The sequence below is a fragment of the Passer domesticus genome, chromosome 2 (genome assembly GCF_036417665.1).
Source record: "Passer domesticus isolate bPasDom1 chromosome 2, bPasDom1.hap1, whole genome shotgun sequence".
In the NCBI taxonomy this organism is placed as follows: Eukaryota; Metazoa; Chordata; class Aves; order Passeriformes; family Passeridae; genus Passer; species Passer domesticus.
In genome coordinates this window covers 35,837,235-35,857,730 of record NC_087475.1, presented here as the reverse complement: position 1 = coordinate 35,857,730, position 20,496 = coordinate 35,837,235, and the positions used below count along the sequence as shown (strand labels likewise).

The 20,496-nt window shown below is 38.8% G+C and overlaps 1 protein-coding gene across 8 annotated transcripts; it reads right to left on the bottom strand.

The window, feature by feature from the left end:
- Nucleotides 1-640: 640 nt before the first annotated feature.
- Nucleotides 641-20,430, bottom strand: GYG2 (glycogenin 2). 8 transcript variants are annotated; one of them, XM_064408282.1, is made up of 9 exons: nt 20,309-20,430; nt 14,043-14,184; nt 12,172-12,346; nt 10,867-10,951; nt 10,158-10,284; nt 9,035-9,257; nt 6,638-6,778; nt 4,798-4,908; nt 641-3,050 (listed from the first exon to the last, which is right to left on the bottom strand). In XM_064408282.1, the coding sequence occupies exons 1-9, from the start codon at nt 20,391-20,393 to the stop codon at nt 2,889-2,891; spliced, it is 1,251 nt and encodes a 416-aa protein (XP_064264352.1). In that variant the 5' UTR covers nt 20,394-20,430; the 3' UTR covers nt 641-2,888. The 8 variants fall into 8 exon arrangements, with proteins under 8 accessions (XP_064264352.1, XP_064264347.1, XP_064264351.1 ...); XM_064408277.1 differs by having other exon boundaries at nt 10,789-10,951; nt 20,309-20,423; XM_064408281.1 differs by lacking the exon at nt 20,309-20,430 and adding an exon at nt 19,622-19,970 and having other exon boundaries at nt 10,789-10,951.
- Nucleotides 20,431-20,496: the final 66 nt, after the last annotated feature.

Below are 20,496 nucleotides of genomic sequence, written 5' to 3'. Positions count from 1 at the left end.
TTTCTTTACCCTAAAAATACTTGAGGCTATATCACTACAGTTTAATGCGGGAAAAAAATTCCAGGTGAAGCTTGGTAGTTTTTTTTTTCTCAAGACACATTTCGACTTAGCAAAGCTCAGCACTGTGGTTGATGGCCACATGCAGCCCATAACAGCCCTCAGACCTTTCTGGGACCCAGGATTTCAGAACTGATGGCCATAAAGGCTCAGAATGCTGCCTGAAGCACAGCACTGGATTCACATACAAAATTCTCCCTTTTCACCCCCTGATGGCAGCAGTTGTGTGCTAGAAGCCACTGCAACTCTACATTACCAGTAACTAGTTCATTTTTTTGTATGTGAAGACAGAACACAAAAATTAGGGCAGAGCTTTCATCAGCTATACTTTTCCATGAAATACAATAAACCAACTAATGTTTGCTAGTACAAGAGATCCTGAACATTATAATTATGTATGTCTGTAGAAATAATTATTACTCTCAAGTTTTAATTCTGCTTAGCAGGTAATGCTAATGTCTCTAAAGTAATTCAATAAAATTAAAAAAGAAATTAAAGTAATTAGTTATTCACAAGTAGTATTCCCTGGCATAATGTAAACAATCTATAGCTCTTCATTGTATGTTAAGTATATTACTTCATATGTCTTTTACATTTCTTTTATTTCCCTTACATTATTGTACTACAATTCTTTGCAAAACATTGTATAAGCCACACAGAGTACCATTATACGTATTTACAGTTTGAAATGTACTCAATGACACATTTGACTAAATTCATATGCCTCTTTTTAAAACCTTTCAGTTACTGATTTCACATCAGTAATTTTGCTTCCTCAATCTAATCAATGTACCAAATAAGACCTAGTAGTTAATATAAAAAGTAAAGCTGCATGAAGTATGAGTTCACATTGCTGGCTACAGATTTACATAGTCTTCAAAAGCTGTTAGGAGTATATTAGCAATAATATTTATAAAACAGAGGACTTTCTCAGAAGTGCATAAGGATCACTAAGAAACAGGGATAACCAAATGCCATGTGAGTAAGGGCACACTGCAGCTGCTGCACTGGGCCACAGCACCAAGAGGTAGAACACGCCTACCTGTGTGAAAGTGTGAGGGTCACCTACCCAGGAACACAGGCTAGCAAGGGTGCCAGGGTTAGGCAGAGGGAAAACTGTTCTCAATTTCTCTGCTGCCCCTAAACACCTAACTGGACCTAGAAGCTTGTATTCAACAGACACACCAGTGGGATTACCCATTTAAGAGTTTAAGGATAAATGAGAACTAGATAAAATCAGAAATATCCTACAAAAGTGAAAGCAAATTCACTAATGTGAATATTAGGAAGTAAATCTAAGACACTTAAAGATTTTTTTTCTTCTTTTAAGGGATCTTTTGACTGTTTCATTCCTTTCCTGATTTGTACATTTATTCCCTGTCCTACCCTCTCATCCTTTTTGATGGGAGGAAAAAGAAATAAAATTTTCTTCTCCCCGCCTATCCTGCTATCCATTTTTCCTGCTGGCATCTATGCATAATGGTACATCACTGCTTTTAGACAGAATTCCCAAGATATTTCATTAGGTATCTCTCTGCCAAAATTTGTGATGTATTTAGACCAAAATGTTTCAAGTCCTGCAACATCACTGCAGAATTCTTATTCCAGTATTGAGCGAGGTCACAAACAACTGTCAAATCTATTATTATATTAGCATAAATGTTACGAATCTTTCTTTAAAAGATTTTTGCTTCGAAGGAAAGTATTTTGCTTGTTTGATAATCTCAAGAGATAAGTCAAATTTATGTACCCAAATCCACAAAACATTACCCCAGAAGTGTCCTTAATATAATGCAGTCTCATCAGTAGATTTTTTTCTGAAATTCGGAATTCAGAGATTTATTGATTCCCACACACAGCTATTGTTAAAAGATCTTTGAAGGGCCTGTTTACTAAAATGAGTGCCAACTTTGTTTTCAGTTGCACTCAAATTGCCTGAAGTATGGGGCCAAAGAAGGCCTTTATCAGCTGCAGTTTGAAGTACTGTAAACAAATTTATAAAAAGCACCAGAAGATTTACATTATCCTGTCAGTGTTTCTTCTTCTGACCACATAACTCAGAATATGCAACTAAAGCTTACAATATTTTAAAAAGCATCAGTATCCTACGGCAACAATATAAAAAGTTAACATACATTATCAATCTTTCCTAAAGAGTTTTAAACCATGCCTTCTCACACTAGTTATGAGGAGCTGAGCAGCTGCCTGTAACTGGTTAGAGCATCCACTAGTGATCTCAGATGAAGTCTGAAATTCCTCTAATCCTAAACATGTTTAAATTAAAAAGTTTTGTTGCACACTCCTATGAGGTCAGGACTTCATCACTTCTTTCCCGTATTGAAGTCTACATCATGGTCACCCTTGAAGGTGTTAATTTGGTTTCAAGAATAAGTTATTTTTATTTAAATACTTTATAGCAACTTCTAAATGTACTTTGGGAATAATCACAGTTAGGGAGAAGTTCAATTGCCAATACAATCTCAACTTCCAACCTATTTCTTACACATGACTGTTTCCGCAGAGTGCAGATGGGGTGCATCAGGGAAGAGTGATAAATACATGAGAGTTCATACTCAGAAAGGTAGCATTCATTATTCTTTAGAAGGCACTGTGTAAGAACAATGAAGATGAGACACATGTAACAATAAAGTCGAGGCACATTTAAAAAATCAGTTAAAAACCAAGATTCTGTATCTGTTAAGGTCCCCCAAGAATGTATGAGGATCCATAATCACCTCTAACTGGTGTCACCTAAACTGGTTAAGAGGGCCAAGTATTCAAGAATTGCATTTATTAAAAAAATCTACCATGATGGGCATAACAGTACACCCTTAGTGTAAAAATGCATCCAATTTCTTTTTGATATGTTCAAAGGCATCTTTCCCCATATAGTCCATGCGCCCTTCCTCCCATTTTCTCCGTTCATCTTCTGGCGTTGGTTTTGCTGGTTTGAAGTGAATAGACAGCTCTGAAACAAAATGTGCAACCTCATTCTGTGGGAAGAAGAAGAAGAGTGGGAAAACAGTAATTTGGTTTTTCTTAGTTCAATACTGTGACATTAAACCATAAATGGTAAACTTCTTCACTGTACACTCCCAGTTAAAACAATGAAATACACAATATTCAAATGTTCATTCCTGTTTTGATAATTTGACCTCGTTTTCCCATGGTTTTACATGGCATCTTTGAACAAACCAAACATTTATTTTACTGATCTTAACTCAGATGTTGGCATACTCAGAAACAATACAATGAAAATATTACAAATACGGCCTAGTTAGAAGAGAATATCTGCTACAATTAAGAATTTATAATTTATCTGTTCAAATCTTGTCTCCAACAAGCTTTCATGTGAACATACATTTCTAGAATTTTTCGTAACTAGTTTTATTTGAACTCCAGTGAGATCAATATAATTTAGCAGATGTGAGACACATTGTTTAATAGATTAAGTCAAAATATAGACACTATTCATTACACGAACAGCTAGTTTGTTCTGAATGACACTCCAAAATTGTAAATGCTGGTTCAAAGTTATGTCATCATAGGTGCACAAATGCAAGACACATTATTAGTGATAATTTCTACCACATAAAAGGAAAACTGTGTCCCCAATTGATCAATGCCAGCAAAAAAAAGGAATATCCCAACAATTATAATCTGTAATAAAGATGAAATATAACAAGGACTAATCAAGGCAGCCACTAAAAACCTTCTTTCAGTAATGCTCATAGAGGCTCATAGGAAAACAACCCATCTCACATTGTAAACAAAACTGAAATCAAGAAGAATGGCTTTCTAGTGAAGTCTTAAAGAATTCAAGGTAAATATTATTCAGAATAGAATTTAATGGGCAGGAATCAATGTCTTAAACTGCCTAAATGCCCTGGTATATCCATTACCTCTGCCAGTTTGGGGCAGAAAAAGCACAGGACTTGTGGAAGGCAAGGTAAGGTATTTCACAGAACCAACATGCAGTAAGGTGTCAAGATTTCTTTCTTTGTCATTGGCAAGTTTTATCAACAGCTTTGGAAGCCATAAACAAGACAACAGAAACATTCTAAAAACATAATGTTTTTAGAAATTAAGAATTTTAGCTAGGGCCCAAACACCCCTGGCTGCACAAGAGCTACAGTTTTGTTTCTCAGTCTTTAAGTATTTCACCACAGTGCTTCACAATCATACCAAAACCCTCATTAGGAGAACGGCTGTGTGGTGTACCTTACAAATCCCTGACACCCTGTCAACCTCATCAACACCAAGTCTGCCACTGTTGTCACACTGCACACTTGTACAAGTGTCCACAAATGCAATGCAAGAACACAAAGGAAAGCCTAGTCACTCAGGCTCCTGCATGATTCCTGTCCATTTGCTTGGAAACATCACTTCAGCAGGTAAAAAAACCCCACAACGAAACAAAACATAACAGAACTAACAAACATAAAATACCCAGACAGCTTTGCTTGTGTTAGTATTGGAGAACTAAAATTAACACCATGCATTGATTACTCGGGGGTTAGCACAGGAAAAGACACATTTAGAAACTCAAAGTTTTGAAAAGAAAACTAGAAAGGGATCAAAACACAGTATTGAAAACAGTTAAGGAATTACATGACTAAAAAATTAAGGAATTTATTTACACATTGCATTATAATTAGTTGAGCCTTCCCAAAATTATGTTGGCAGCAAAGACGCACATGCAGTTATCAACAGATGTTGAATGCTCAAAGCTACATGTACCATTTCTGAGGTTTCCTGAAATGCAGGTTGAAATACAGCTTGCTCTGAAGGTCTGTCAGGCTCAGAGGGACGGACGTTAGAATCTCTTGGTTCGACTTCATGTACAGGTTGCTAAAATACAGCCACTGAGGTTTTATTATATTTTCTCATCATTTCCTTTTCATGAGAATTCGTACAATAGAATACAATCACTTTCAGTCTTGGGGGAGGGTAAAGCAATGGATGGGAGGAAAGCAAGGAAGCACATAATCACCAAGGAGAAAATTCATGTCACCCAGCTTTAGCTATCAAAAATGGCATTGAATCAAAGCTCCTACTACAATCAATCTAGAATTGATTGCACCTCCAGAGGGCAACTCATCTCATCCTAAAATAGGTTCAAAGTGGCTGTCATTTTTCAGTGACTACACATACAGCCTGGCAAGCAAGCTTACCATTCATGATTCCTACCATTCATGAGGCCAAACTTCAAGAAAAATCTCATTTCAGGATTATAGGTTGCTCTCACATTAGCTTTTTATATGTATGAAATAAGAACAGAACAAAGTATTTCAAAACAGAGGTAAAATAGATTGCCCAAAAAATATCGTCCCAAATATTTGCTTTTGACAAATAGCAAAACATAAATGAGCAGAAGACAGATCCCATTCTAAATTCTTTTCCCTCAAAACAATTCCACAAGTATATTGAAGCTGGGCAACAAAAAGTGGAACAATGGTATTCTTAAGTAAGAAGGGAATCAAGCTATTACTTTCCAATTAATATGGTCTTCTGATAAGCCAATCCTAGTAATCAAAATACTAATAGAAAATAAAATTTTAATGAAACTACTTTAGGTAAGCATGATTTTTTTACCCCAAACAGACATCTTGATAATGTGTCCCTATTTAGTTTGAGCCCTTCCAATGAAGACAGATGCATAAGGCCCACAAGAAAATAGTTCCTTTGCAAATAAATTATTCTTAAGTTATGGAATTGGAAGGTTTGCAATTTTCCTTCAGCTCCTTCACACTCAGAGGGGAAAGGGAAGAAGGGAAGGAAGAGGGTGAATGGGAAAGGAAAATTACAGTTTTACTTTATAGACTAACTGTAGACTAAAGAAATTAAGGAAAGGACATCTTGAAAATTGTCTTCATCATTCTAGAATGTAGTTCACAAATTACAATGCAGATGACATTAGAACACTAATTTTATTTTCTCACAATTGTATCATGGGGTAATACAGTTTATCACACAATACGTAATGACTTACACCTGCAGAGGTATTGTGCTATTATGTCCAACTTAATTCCTGCATAAAATAAGGAGACTCAGTGCAACAGAAACACACAAATACAAGAAAAGGTACAAAAGAAACAGAAAGACTCTAATCTTCATTAGCAGATTTTTTTCACGGCTCTCCTTGTTGCTCAAGTCACAGAAAATTAAGAAACAGTTTTCTGGGTCAGCACTTGTGGGAAAAAACTTTCTACAGAGGAATGATAGAGAGGATTCTAATTTTAAATATATGAATTCACAAAAGTATTAATATTCAAAATATTACTTTGGTAGCAGATTTTTTTTATATTACATTTGATTAAGTACATAACAATTTTGAATAAATAATCTCTTCCTAAAATGGAAAGCAAACTCTTTCAACTTCCAGACATATCATACATGCATAACTAAAGATTAAAGAAAATAAATAGGCTTTAGATTATTTTTAATGCTAGTGAGAAAATTCAATAGCTACAGCTAAATTGAAGATATGATCTTCCAAATCAGAAGCATAATGAAAGAATCTCCTTTTAGTATATAATTTGACTTTGTTTCTGCATATAATAATAAACAAAACACTCACAGCTTTGAAAGCGAGTTCCTCAGATGAGCACACTGTGGGATTTACTTCACTTGTCTGCTCTGGGATCTCAGGCTTTTGTATGGAACTGGCCACATAAGGACTGACCTTCTTCAGGGTAACTTCAACTCCATTGAATGCATGCTAATGAAAATAAGACCATCTCACCACTAAAATACAAATTTTCAGAACAGCAATAACTTATTTACAACAGTTGTGCTTCCTTAGAGTGTTCTCATCATTAAAGGAATAACTTAATAAATGCAAAAAAAAGTATATGATCCTAATCATATTAATCTAAATTAAGATTTAGAGCATGCTGCAGTTTAGGTTTTTGCTTTTTTGCACTCATGAGCATACTAGCATCCCAGTCTCATGAGGTAAATCTAACAGGTCTTTCCACCTTCATTTATCATAGCTGAAATATTTCCTTAATATGCAGTGCCTTAAAAATTAAAGCATGTTAAAGTATAAGATCAAAAACTACCCACTCCTTCCTCTGCTTTCCAATTTGTCATGAGGTTAAAAGCCAAATTATTCTCTGGGGCTTTGATGGTAAATATTCAAATGATCTTAAGGGGATTATGCAATTAGTTCAATTAAGTTAATAATTTAATATTACAAAACATTAAGAAAATATTTATATATGCATAAATGAGATCTAATTTGTCATGTCTGGATACAAAATTAAAACGTTCTTCTACACATTTCTTTATACTACTGGTTTCTAAGAAATCACCTATTTATAACAGATTTTTTTATTCTATTCATGGAAAGCACATTTCATTTGAAGAAAAAAAGCATAAAGAGATCAGTAAATGTTTGATGACATAGGAGTACTGCACATAACAGCTTAAATACAATTAACACAGCTTTTGCAAACCTGATTTGTTGTCACCTCATAAAATAAGTTATAATGTAGTTCTGAAAAGGCAAATTTTAGTACAGTTCAAGAGCTAGTTATATGGTCTATATCAATTTAATTAAAAGAAAAACAAGAGTCTGTTTCGTGGGCCAGATTATCCCTTCTCTGGCTAATTTGTATCATATTTTGTATGCACATACATTACCATAAAAACTTTATCAATTAAGAAGATGGCTGCAGGATATCTTGGGAAAGCAGATAGTACTAGAAATCCTTCCTAAACAGCTACTTTGGACACTTCACTACCAATCAACAGATACTAAGTTTTCCCACACATATTGGAATTGCATGGCCAGGTTTTGGTTAAAGGGTGATTCCAGGACTAGCTTCTGTGAGAAGCTGCTGGAAGCTTCCCCCAAACCCAATGGAGCCAATGCCAGCTGGCTCCAAAATGGACCTGTCACTGGCCAAGGCCAAGCCCATCAGTGATGGTGGTGGCACATCTGGGATGAGAGATTTAAGAAGGAGCAAAATCCTTCTTCTTAAAAGGAGGAGGAAGGAGTTTCCTTGCAACTGGACAACTGCACACAGAGGAGTGAGAATATGTGTGAGCAACAACCCTGCATGCACCAGGGTCACTGAAGAATGAAGGGGAGGAGGTGCTCCTGGTGCCAGAGCAGAGATAACCCTGCATCCCATGGTGCATCAGGATGTCCTTCTGTAGCCCATGGAGGTCCATGGTGGAGCACAGATCCACCTATACCCCATGATGGACCCCACACCACAGCAGGTGGATGTGTGAAGGAGGCTGTGACCCCATGGAAATCCCATGATGGAGCAGGGTCCTGACAGGACCACTGGATCTATGAAGACAGGTGCCTGCAGTGGAGCAAGTTTGCTGGCAGGACTTGTGACTCCATGGGGGACCCACACTGGGACAGGCAGTGGCTAAGGGACTGCAACCCACAGCTCATGGGAAGGACTCATGTTGGGAAAGTCCATGGAGGACTGTCTCCCGTGGGAGGGACTCCACACCTGGAGCAGGGAAAGAGTGTGAGGAATTCAACCCCTGAAGAGGAAGTAGCAGCAGAGACAATACGTAATGAACTGACCACAGCCCTCATTCCCCATTCCTATGGGCCACTGGTGGGGGGAGTCAGAGAAAACAGGGGGTAAAGTTGAAGCCAGGAAGATGTGAGGGATGTGGGTAGGTGTTCAAATTTGGGGTTATTTCTCATTACTCTATTCTGATTTGATTTGTAATAAATTTGATTAATTTCCTGAAGTTCAACCTGTTTCACCTTTGATGGTACCTGGTGAGTGATCCCTCCCCTGTCCTTAACCAGACCCATGAGCCTTTCCTTACATTTCCTCTCCCTTGTCCATCTTAGGTGGAGAGCAATAGAGTGGCTCTGGTGAGCACTTGAAATCCAGCCAGAGTCAGCCCACCACATCATATAATTTCTTCCTCTACCAATTTTCAGAAATTTTGGTTTTGATTCCAACGTATTCCCACTAACTCCTTATCAGTTTACCTTGCATTCCTCAGATTCTGATTCTTCCATCTTTTGAAGATTTTCCAACAAAGGCAATATACTGGCACTGTATATATTCCACCAGAGGGCAAGAAATGACAGTTGATGAGAAGACCCAGAGTTGATGCCATCCTGCATAACTCTCTTTGTTTGAAGGTTGTATTTGTAGTTCCAGGGCTTTGTTGTTCCCAAGAAGTGAACAACTTTGGCATCTCTACCAAAACTGTAGAGAGCAAACACACAGGTTTATACACAATTTTTTTTTCTTTTTTACCTTATATAAACTTCTAGAAGAAACATGCTTACTCATAAGTGAGGTAACTTAACATTTTGCAACAGCAACACATTTGAGATGATATATATTAATATTTTGTTTCTATCTTCTGGTTTAATTCAACTTGTTCAACATAGAGAAAACAAAAAGTTACATTGTCATTTGCTTCCAGCTGCTAATTCTAGTAGAAAAGTTCATGAAGGAAACTGGCAGTCTCATGCAGTACTATTTCCAGTACTCCTTCATGCTGTATTCACAAGAAAATACATATTGCTTCAAACATTTAATCACCAAAATTGGGTATTACTGATCTCGTATTAAAAATTACTAATAAATACAATGGCCTAAGTTCATCTTCTAGTAGGAGTGTATTGTGCAACTGGAACAGAAATTCATGACACCCTAAATCTAACTTGTCTTTTATCAGATAAGATTCTCAACTGCATTGTCTGGAATCATATAATTAGTAGCACAAATTTCATTTCATAGAAGGACCTAAGGAATGGCTCAAAAAGTTTAAGCAATGCCAATTGTTTCTCTAAGAAATTACTAGAGAACAAAGGAACAAGCTTAAAAGTAAACTTGTCAGAACCTAATGCCAAAGTAATTACATTTTGTCAAAAATCAAAGAAGCTTCTTTGAAAGAACATAAAAGACAGTGTAGCCAACTCTGGGACTCTCTCTGTGTCCAGACATTCACATTAAATTTAAGTTTCTATTGCATGGTTTCAACATAAGATCATTTGTGATACTGTAATTTATAATTAACAGAATATGCCATTATTAGTCTCTCTTACAAAGGATGTTCTTTAACAAACTACAAAGGTTTACAGAAGTGTTATTACTTACTGATTGAAAGCAGGAACATAGGTGTATACAGAGCTGCTGCTCAAGTTATAGAGGAAAGGCAAGTGTTTGCCAATGTCTCCTGTTGCCCAGTTGCTGAAGAAGCTGTTCAACAGGCCTTGATCACCTCCTAAAGAATGCATAAAACAGTATTACCATAACATGTGTACACTTAAATTTGTATCAAAATTTGGATGGGAGTGAGACTGGGGACTGAGATCGGTGTGTCCATGGGACTCCAACTTGGACTTAAAAACATGGCCATGTGAGCCTGTACAAGTGAATAATACCTGATTCACTCCAATGCAAGCTCAGTCCTAATGTAACATAAGAAGAAAGGAGTAGTGTTTGGTCTCCCTCAGAGCAGAAGACTGAAGATCAGATCTATTTCTCTCTCCTAAGACACACAGCAAAATTAAAACTAACCGAGCAAGGCTCGGACACAATGTCCCTTCACTGCCCTTTTCTGGGAAACACAGTCCAGAGTAAGTCAGCAGGTCTTAAATATAGTCTAAGAGGCAAAGTTCTGCATCTTGAATTCCTACATAAAGCCCAGAGAACTCCTGCCCTCCTCTATTCTGTCTGATAGCATGGAAACTGTCTCGCACTTCATTCCTTCCACCTTGCCCCTCACCATCAAAGCTGCCATGCTCAGCAGCAAACTGGAGCAGCAGGTTGTAAGTCTTCAGGGAAGGCTGGAACACAAACACACCACTATTGAAGCAGTCAGGCCAGCCAGAATCAGGAGCTGCAGAAAACTCTTCTCGATCAAACAACTCATCAACATTGCAAAGTACCTTATGGAGAGTAGGAAAAGAGAAAAAAAATGTTAGACTAAATGTGTGTTTAGAGCAAGAATTGTCAAATTAGTACCAATGGAGTCAATTGATAGTTTGGCCTAGTACATGGCTTGCAGAGTGTAAAAGCAGTGCCATTGTAAAAGGCAGAGGTCAGAACCTCTATTTTTGATCTAATAAGGCAACAATAATTGTGATTCTCCATTATTTCTCTGATAAAATGCAAAGCCTGTGAAGTTATTTCATGAATAAAAAAGGTTCCTTTAAATATTATACCATGAAAACACACAATTTCCTTCTTTCTTAATTCATAGCCAATTATTTTTGATAACTACAACAGAACTGAATGAAAATTGGGAAAATACATCATTTTAGTAAGCAACAGGCTGACTAAAGGGTAGTAGCAAAACTGTCACTTGCTGCCAGTTTGTTGATGTAACTTAAGATCAGAGATTTGCTTTTCTATTTTCTTTTAAGCTTCACAAGGAAGTGGGAAAATCAATCAGGTTAAGGCAGACATAAAGTTTGTGGAAAGACAGCTGTGCAGTCAGTGAAAGTCAGGACCTCCACCTTTCACAGCCACTGTGAAAAACAGAAGAAAATTTTTTACAAGTAAAATTACTCAATTGAATTTTTAAAAAGACAAAAATTTGCCTTCCTCCTTTAACATTAATGTAAAGCAAGAAACCGTAAGCCTTCCTCCTCAAGAAGAATAACTTCATTTGGTTTCTAATTCAAATACAATCCTATTAAATTAAAATGCATCCCAGTCTTACAGGGTGAGCCATAAAAGCACAAGGGAAGGCTGACATGATTGTCCTCACCAAAATTATCTATATACTTCTAAAAACTTAAAAAAAAATAAATTAATGTCTGGAATTTCTTTTTTCCCTATTTTAAAAACATATTGCCTTCCTGACAGAATAATTCCAAAGAAAAGTACATAAAACAGATCTATTTTAAACTTCTGTCAGAAGACTCAGTGCATAGAGTGTGTGATCTCTTTTGAGGACACTCCTGAGGCTACTCTCCAAACTTAATTTATTTTTATACAGCCAGCACAACTGTGAGAATTGCTAAAACGTGCCAGGATGGAGCTCCTGTGACCCTGTGACCGCCAGCAAATCTGGTCACTTCACAGGCCTGACGGCTGCCTGGCAAGGAAGCATCCCACAATCAGAGACGGACATAAATGTTTCCATGGCTCCCTCTCCACTCACCAAAGTGTCTGCATCCATGAAGACACATTTGCTGTAATGAGTAAGTGTCCAACAATGAAGCTTAGTGAAGGTTACACCCAGTTCTGGCCTCTGCATCAGAGCCAAGTGGACTGAGTCAGCGCTGTCAAGCACATCCACCTCAATCACTTCATCAAATACGCTGCTGAGGACTGACCTACCAGAGAGAGCAGTGGAGAGAAAGAGGGGGATTTAGACAAGTTCATCAGAGTTCACTTCAGGCATGAGAACTGACACACAGCATGACATTAATTATGACAATAACCAAAGCTAAATTGATTGCTTGGAGTAAGAAGTCAGAAGCGAAGAGTCTTTGGAAACCGTCTACTGAAGAGGCAGCTATCAGGCCATAAAACATTGTCTTCTTCACTATGGGGACCAGCACATCTCAAAAGTGAGAGCTGCTGTTTGAAGGAAAAAACAATCCTTGGTCTAGTCACTTCTCTCAGAAACAAACAACAGAAATTAAAGCAGCTTTCATCCTACACAATTGATTCCAAAGAACAGCACCATACTGTGTTCCCTCTGCATTTTACAGGCTGAGAAATGCACTGCCAGCACACTCATTTGTACCTACTGTGCCCAAGTAAACATTGCTTCAAAACTGCACCTTTTATAAGGTACATATATAGTTCCTCACTACTATGTAGCATCTGAAATGAGACTTTTAGCTAAACACTTTTTTCCTATGCATTCCTGTTTTCTATACAGGAATTCTATAGATAATGCCAAAGTAGGTAATTTTCCTTCAAGAAGCAAGAAGAAAAAGTCTTTAAAACACAGCTTATTCACTTACATGACACTATTATTATCAAGTCCTCAATGCCCACAAACACAGGAAAAGAAAATCTGTGCTGTCTGAAGGCTAGATTTCAGGGTCATTAGCTTTTGCCTGATTGATCTTCAAGGAACAGGAACTAACTGGCAAAGAACTAAATGAAGTACAGATTATTAGATGTTTAATTCAGTAAGCAGCATTTTCTTTTTAATGTCATCCTTGATTTAAAAATACATATTAGAAATGTTTTTCTTCCCACTGAACGGGCATGAAAAGAATTACATATTTAACATTGACCCATGCATCAAATGGATACATTATTCCCTCAGGAAGGTTACAGTATTTTGACAATGTCCATACTTCAAAAGTCTAAAACAGATTTTTGTGCATCCAGTCATAGCTAAAATGTGAAAATGTATTTCTTGAGACAGATGCATTGCAAATACATTCACACAGCATACAGAAAACAGGAGCTTGCACACTTCCTAAGACATAGCAGAACTAAGAGTTTAAGCTGCTCTGGCATGGCATGCCTTGCAACAAGTCCTTCAAATAATAGGGCTTGAGTTCAGACTTAAGATTTCTGTAAATGCTCTTCTGCAGTGCCTGTAGAATCACAACACAAATTGCAAAGTGATTTTACAGAAAAAGCAAAACGAAACTAACTTCTTATCAAAAGAGCTGCGCACTAATATTTTAAGAAAATTAATCATGTGAATCTGAGCCCTTAGGTTTATAGAGAGTTCTGATGCCACAGGTAGTTATGTATCTCACTCTAAACCAGAAAAAATCGGAGGAAAAACAACAGTAGTGTAAGACACTAAAACCTTAGTTCCAAATTTTCAGCTTCTCAATTATAAGACAAATTCCAGCCACAAACTCTACTTCTGCAAGTGAATTCTTAGTATGATTAGGAACCTATAATGGATGTTATTCGAGACTTCTCTGAGAAATCACTAGCCAAGAGGGAAGTTCTAGGCATAATGCTGTGAAATCCACAGAAATCTACTAAAATCTTTCATGCTGTTGCTTATTCTTCCACTATTTAAATCTCCAAATGCACATTAATACTTACCTCATCCCACTGGAAACCTCTGGAGTAATTAGAACTGCCAATTTTCTGGATGTCTTATGATTCCTCAATGACTGTCCAAGAACAAGAGCACCTTGACAGTACACATCATCAGTAGCAAGGGTCACAAAGGCTTGATCTGTTACTGAAAAAGATATTCAGAAGAGTCACTTTACAACTTTACTGTAAGCCCTTTTAGCTTGCTCCCTCCTCTTCCAGATAAACAACAATCTGTGGATTATAACAACCACATTGTGATTATAACAACCATTCCTGCAATGAGACTGCCCCCAAAAGTCACAATTGAATATAAAACCCAGTAAATATGAGTGCAGAATGTATGTTTCTGATTTTTATTATTTTTGTTTGCCTGATTTACACAATAGCAGGTATAAAACTTTTGCACTAGTCTTAAACAAATAATTCCCTAGGTCTTAGTGCCAAAACACAATGCCAATCAAAAAAAAGCTGATGTGTACATATTTAGATTTTATATTTAACAAACATAGTATAATACAACCAATAAGGAAAGTGCTCTTGTTTATAGTGCTGAAAGCTAAGGAAAAGAGCAAGATGTTGAGTACTAGCCAGAAATGTTCTTTCCATAACGCCACTGAATCAACCCAACATTATTTTTGCTCTGCCTTCTTTGTACTGGAGTACCTGGTGCTGGCTGAACAAGTGCAGAGAAATTCCTATCAAGATCAGTGCACCACCCAGAAGCTGAGAATCCCTACCTCAAGTAACTCCAGGGAATTTAGGAGTGTTCCTCATTGTCAGGAAACACATGAGCAATCAAGTTACAATAAAAAAGAACGCAACCTACACTCCAGCATAACAGGAGAAAATGTGTTTTTAAGAGACACCACTCCTGTGGCAGGATCATAAGGGGTTGCTTCTTCAGCTCTGCCCTGTGACATAACCACCAGTGTCAGAGCTCTTCTGGTGAGAGCCTATAACCTAGCAAGGCGAACAGCCTCCTTGGAGCAGAAGGATGATACACTCTAGGCTGCAAAATTAACCAGAACAAGATGAGCAGGTCACACAGGTGATTGGAATTCCTCCGAGCTCCGAAGCACCGAAACTTCAATAAACATTTGTGTTGAAATACTTGTTTAGAACCACCATCATCTTAAGGGACAGGCAATTGCATTAAATAAATTAAAACAACCAAACAATACCAACATAAACAACCTGTCATACAGTTTCCAGGGTCTGTGAGAAACACTAGGAAAGAATCTAACAGAACTAGTTGCAGAGAACTCAACAAATGATCTCATGGCTGCCTCAGCCAGAGGCTGCCAAAATGAGTGAGTTCTAGCCCCTAACCATCATAGAGGTATGCAGTAAAGTATGGTTGATGCCTTCAATAAGCTAACAGATACTAAGCATTTTTATTTTTCACATCCTCCCAATCCAGAGCAAAACACAGGCCCACTGGTGTGCTGCTTTTTCCCCCCACTGTTTGTCCTCTTTCACTCATCTCCAGCCAGCCAGCTTCATCTCAAGCACACATACTTTACATTTGCTGACATTGACACACATCCCTGCACCTCAGGAGAATCCCAGTAAGTGCCAGACTTGGTCAAAAAAACTCAAATCATCCATCCAAACTTTAAATAGTTTGCATAGCCCACAGCTGAGCAAACTCCAGTAACATTTCTAATTACAATTTCCAGACAAAGATTATGAAGAATTGAACTTTCAAATGTCCCATTATAATAACAGCTTGAGCAAGTTACATGTGTTCCAGAAATCAGTGAATAACGAGTTGCTTTAAAACAACAGATATGAAGTAAACTGCTCCTACTGCAATTTCCCAGAGGGTTAAAGGAGGAAATATAAGCATCCCTAAAAACCAATGTAAACCAGAAAACCGCTGAACACTACTTCAGCGAGAAAGTTACTCTGAAAAGATGCAAAAGTTCAGGAAAGCAAAGCAGTTTTGTGTTAGGCAACAAGCATCTTCAGCCAAAGAAAGGTAATAAAACAACTACTGAGAGGAATGTGGGAGTTAGGATAATATAAAAAAAACCTAAAAAACCAAATTATGAAATGAGTGGGAATTCCAATCTTAAAATACTGTTTTAAATAACAACCACAAAACTGAACACAGTCTTCACATGGCTTTTGCAAATTCTTTTGGCTACAGAAGCCGAATCTTTATTTAAGTAATACATAGAAAAATACACAAACTACTTATTAAATGGTTCAGCAAACTGGTATGGAAAATTACCACATCCTCCAAATGCTGTTTTGGTCATAACCACAAGGAAGCAAACTGCCAAACAACTGCTGCTTCTAAGAAACTCTTGCTGATCCCTCACAAAGAACAGAAACTAAGTGTCTGTTTTGAGAATCAGATGTTCAGGGATACATGTTATGGCCTTTTTAATACAGTAAACCAACACAGAGATAATTTAATAGATAATCAAACTATTGAATGAAAATATTTAACATTAAATTTTTTCTGATGCTAAGAGAGATGCAAATCCTAATGATTTTAAAATCATACAGGGGCATCACTAATTCATTAAGGATCCATTGGACATTTAAAATATTTTATCATTACCTTTCCTTTCATCTCATCCTTGCTTTCAAAAAAGAAGTATTATTTGACTTGCCTTGATTAGAAAATTCTTTGGAATATAGCCTATTAAGTAAACATTTTATTTTTATAACTGAAAGTAAGGATCACGTTTTCATATACATTTTTGGAAGTAAATGGTTTACCTAAAAGTTTCCATTTACCTGAAATCAAAGAAAACACATAAATCTACTGAACACAAGAGTTTTACTCACTGACTTTAAAAGAACAAATCTTGTTTAATTTTGAAAGCTAGAGGTGTAGATATTTAAATTCATTGCAAGTATTGTTTGATTTTTGTTTTGGTTTTTTGGGTTTTTTTTTTTTTGTTTGTTTGGTTTTTGTTGGTTTATTGTTTGTTTGTTTGGGGGTTTTTTGTTTTGTTTTTTTTGAAGTGTCAAGGAGACCATTAAGCATAACTTTAATTCTTTGTCTGAATAACAGTAAGATTTTTTCATGGACAACACCTACTGTTAAGGGTATTAAGTTTTCAAGCAAATTGTTTTCAAGTTGTGTATCTTTATGGCTAATACAATACCACTGGTTATAAGTAAACTACAACAAAAGAATGTGTATTTTTAGAATCCCATTAAAACCCTGTCATATTAATTTATAAATCTGCTAATTTCTCTTGTCTGAATTACCACAAAGCACGTGATGATGCAATTAAGAAATCATTATCATCAGTAGTGGCTCCTCAGTTTTATTACCTAATAATACTTTCTTAGAACAAAACAAGGATCTTTAAGGAATTAACTTGCTGAGTTATTCTAGAACCTGCTCTGCAGCTACTCAGAAGAGACAGCAAAAGTAATGTGAACCACTACAGTCAGGGTGATCTTATGTGGAACTTGTAACAGCTTTTTGAGCCAAGATCACCAACTTTTTATGCTACTTACTCATAGAAGTAGTACCTCTGACACTGCCAGAGGCAAAATTCTTTGACAGGTGTGGAAATTAATTCTAGGGCACGTAAAAGCTTTATTTAGAATATGATCAGAGCAAGCAGACAGGGTGGTGCTCACTTTCATGTTCAAAGAGAAAAAGAGGATTAAAAAACACCAGGTACCCAGTTTGAGACACAGGAGTGACTGATAATAGCAAACTCTGAGTTACACAAGTGCAATTTCCAACTTCAAGACAAGTTTAAGTAGGGTAGGGAGGTTTTTTTCCCCCCATAATCCATTAGTACAACTGCTTTCCTAAATTCCTCCCTGGTACCATCTGTTGCTCTCTTGTCACCTCCCCCCTTCTACTCCAGAGACAATCTGCAGGATGAGCAGGCTGCAGCCACGACCTGTCCCCAATGAGCCACAGCACCTCTCTGAAATCCCAGGTGACAACAACACAGCTCCAAATCACAGCACGCTTCCTGACACCAGTTCTGTTACTCCCTCTCCCGCACAAGGATTCTGTGGATCTTCCCCAGAAGCACCCTGTGAGGGCGTGTTGGACTGCTAAAAGGAGAACACAAGCTGTAGGCTTCTCACTTCTCTGGTCTAGCACAACCATATCCTGGAACAGAAATCTCTGCTCTTCCTGAAACCCACAACCTTATCAGCAATCAAGAAATATTTTGTTATAAGTAGATAAAATTAACAGTATGCCAGACAATAGAGTCAGAGTCCTATAAAAATTATTATGCAAGTTTCCAACAAAGAGGCAGTTCTTGCCCTAGTAAGCAAATGAGAGCTGGCAGTTTTAATTATCATGCTTTCTTAGATCCAATAGTAGAAACATGGATGTTACTAATGAAGATAAACAAGAAACATTTACAAGAAACAAGAAACCTTTTTATAACTGAATTTAAATTGACATTCAATGGCATAGAATATTTCTCTTAGCCTAATGAAGTTCTGCCTCATCCAAAACCAGATTCTCTCTTTTATTGAAACAGTACTGAATTTTAGTAGGCAGGATGACTGCTCTTATGTTGGAAAACCACTTGATTCCAGTTCTTTGTAGCTTTTATTATGTGTCTTTCAGTTAAAAACTGTGGCATTCTGCTTCAAGACTACACTGTCGTTATTCAATGGATGGTAAATGATCCTCATGAAAACTCAAATGCAACAATATCATAAGATGCAAACAAGCATAACACATAACACCCAAAACTAGTCCCAAAACAGTAATACACCAGTTTGAAAATTAGCAATAATTGGTAACAGTTATTAGAAATAATTGCTTAAGCAATCCAGAGGCAGGAAACTTTATAGTACATATGAAGTTAGGTGTTTCCAGTCTTTCCACACCTTCCTTTCAAACAAAAGAAAAAAAATCAATTAAAAAAAAAAAAACTGGAACAGGAAAAAAAAAAAACAAAAACCACTCAACCAAATGAAACCACAAAGCTCTAATCCTTTCATTCACAGATTCACTTTCATGCATCTTTCCAGTGCTGGAGTGCCACATACATGAATTCAAACTTGGCATCATGCAAGTCCAGATGAGTGACACCCTTCAAATGGCTCAATAAACCAAGATTTGTGGGAGCTGCTGCTCTCAAAAACGAGAAAATGGAAAAAAGTTGAGTATGTTCAAGAACCAGAAGAGCACCTGCACCTATCCCGTGTGATTACCCTAAAACCAGTACCTCCTGGCTTTAAGGATAACTAAGACCAATACCACTGCTGTGTAGAAGGGGCATGAGAAAGCTTTCTCTGAATCTGCCTCAGACTGAGACAGCCAGCCCAGCCTGTCGCCCTGGGGATCCACCAGGAAAGCAGGCACAGACCTAAGCAGGCCAAGCTGTACATACCAGCGCAATACATAAATGAGTTCGCCTATTTCACCCCGTCACCCAGACAGTTAAAACCCTCCTCTGGAGCTGCTCATTACAGCACGGCACTCCGCTGATGAGAAAGCAGCAGAGACCCTCTCCCGCACCGGGATGTGAGAAGGGCAAAAGCCCCGGGGGCTCCGGGCAGCGCTGCCGATCGTTCCCGAGAGGCGCTCACGGCAAGCCGGGCGGGTGCTGCGGGACGGGGGTACTCACCCGACATGCTGGGTTGGGCTGGGCTGGGCTCGGTCCGCGGCGCCCACCGCTCCTGCCGCCTCACCTGCGGCCGGGGGGGCCGCTAAACCGCACAATGGGATTAGCCTCCTTCCTGCTGGAGGCAGCGGCAGGTGAATCACATTCGCAGGGACTCCTGCGCAGCAGCAGAGGAAAGGCATTAGCGGCGGGGACCATGGCGGGGGGGCTGGCACGACCCACCCCGCCCCCGCTGCGGGCGCTGCTTTGCTGCGTGAGGGGCGCGCTCCGCTCCCGGGGAGGCACCGCAGACCGACACCGGCACAGCCCAGAGCTCGGCCCGGCCCCGCAGGCCGACACTAGCACAGCCCAGAGCCCGGCCCGGCACCACAGTCCGGAGCCCGGCCCGACAAGGGCGCGGCCCGGAGCCCCTCAGCTGCCCCGCTCCGGGCACGGCTCCTCCAGCGGGCGCGGCGTTCCCGCTCCGTGGCCGCCTCGGGCTGCGCCCGCTCCGGGATGGGAGAGACCCTCGCTCCCTTCCTCCGGTTCCCTCCCGTCCCGTCCCGCACCCTGCCCGATGCTCTGGGTGCCCTCCGGGTCTCAGGAACCGCCGCAAAGCCTCCCCATCACGCACACGCCTGTGTAGAAACCGAGAGGAAGGGACCCAGGTTGGGAGAGTCCGCCGCGCAGTGCCCAGAGGAAAACACCAACCTCTGTGATGGTGAAGGTGGCAGAGCATGGAAAAAGGTCTCAGAGCATGAGTAGGGTGATTCCAGCGTGGCCTGTGGTCACACATACACGGGATTCACCGTGAATGAAGGGGGTTTACCCCTAGCTCGCTGAGGCCACCCTATCCCCTACAGATACTCACGGTCCGATAACTTGTCTCCCAGAGAAGC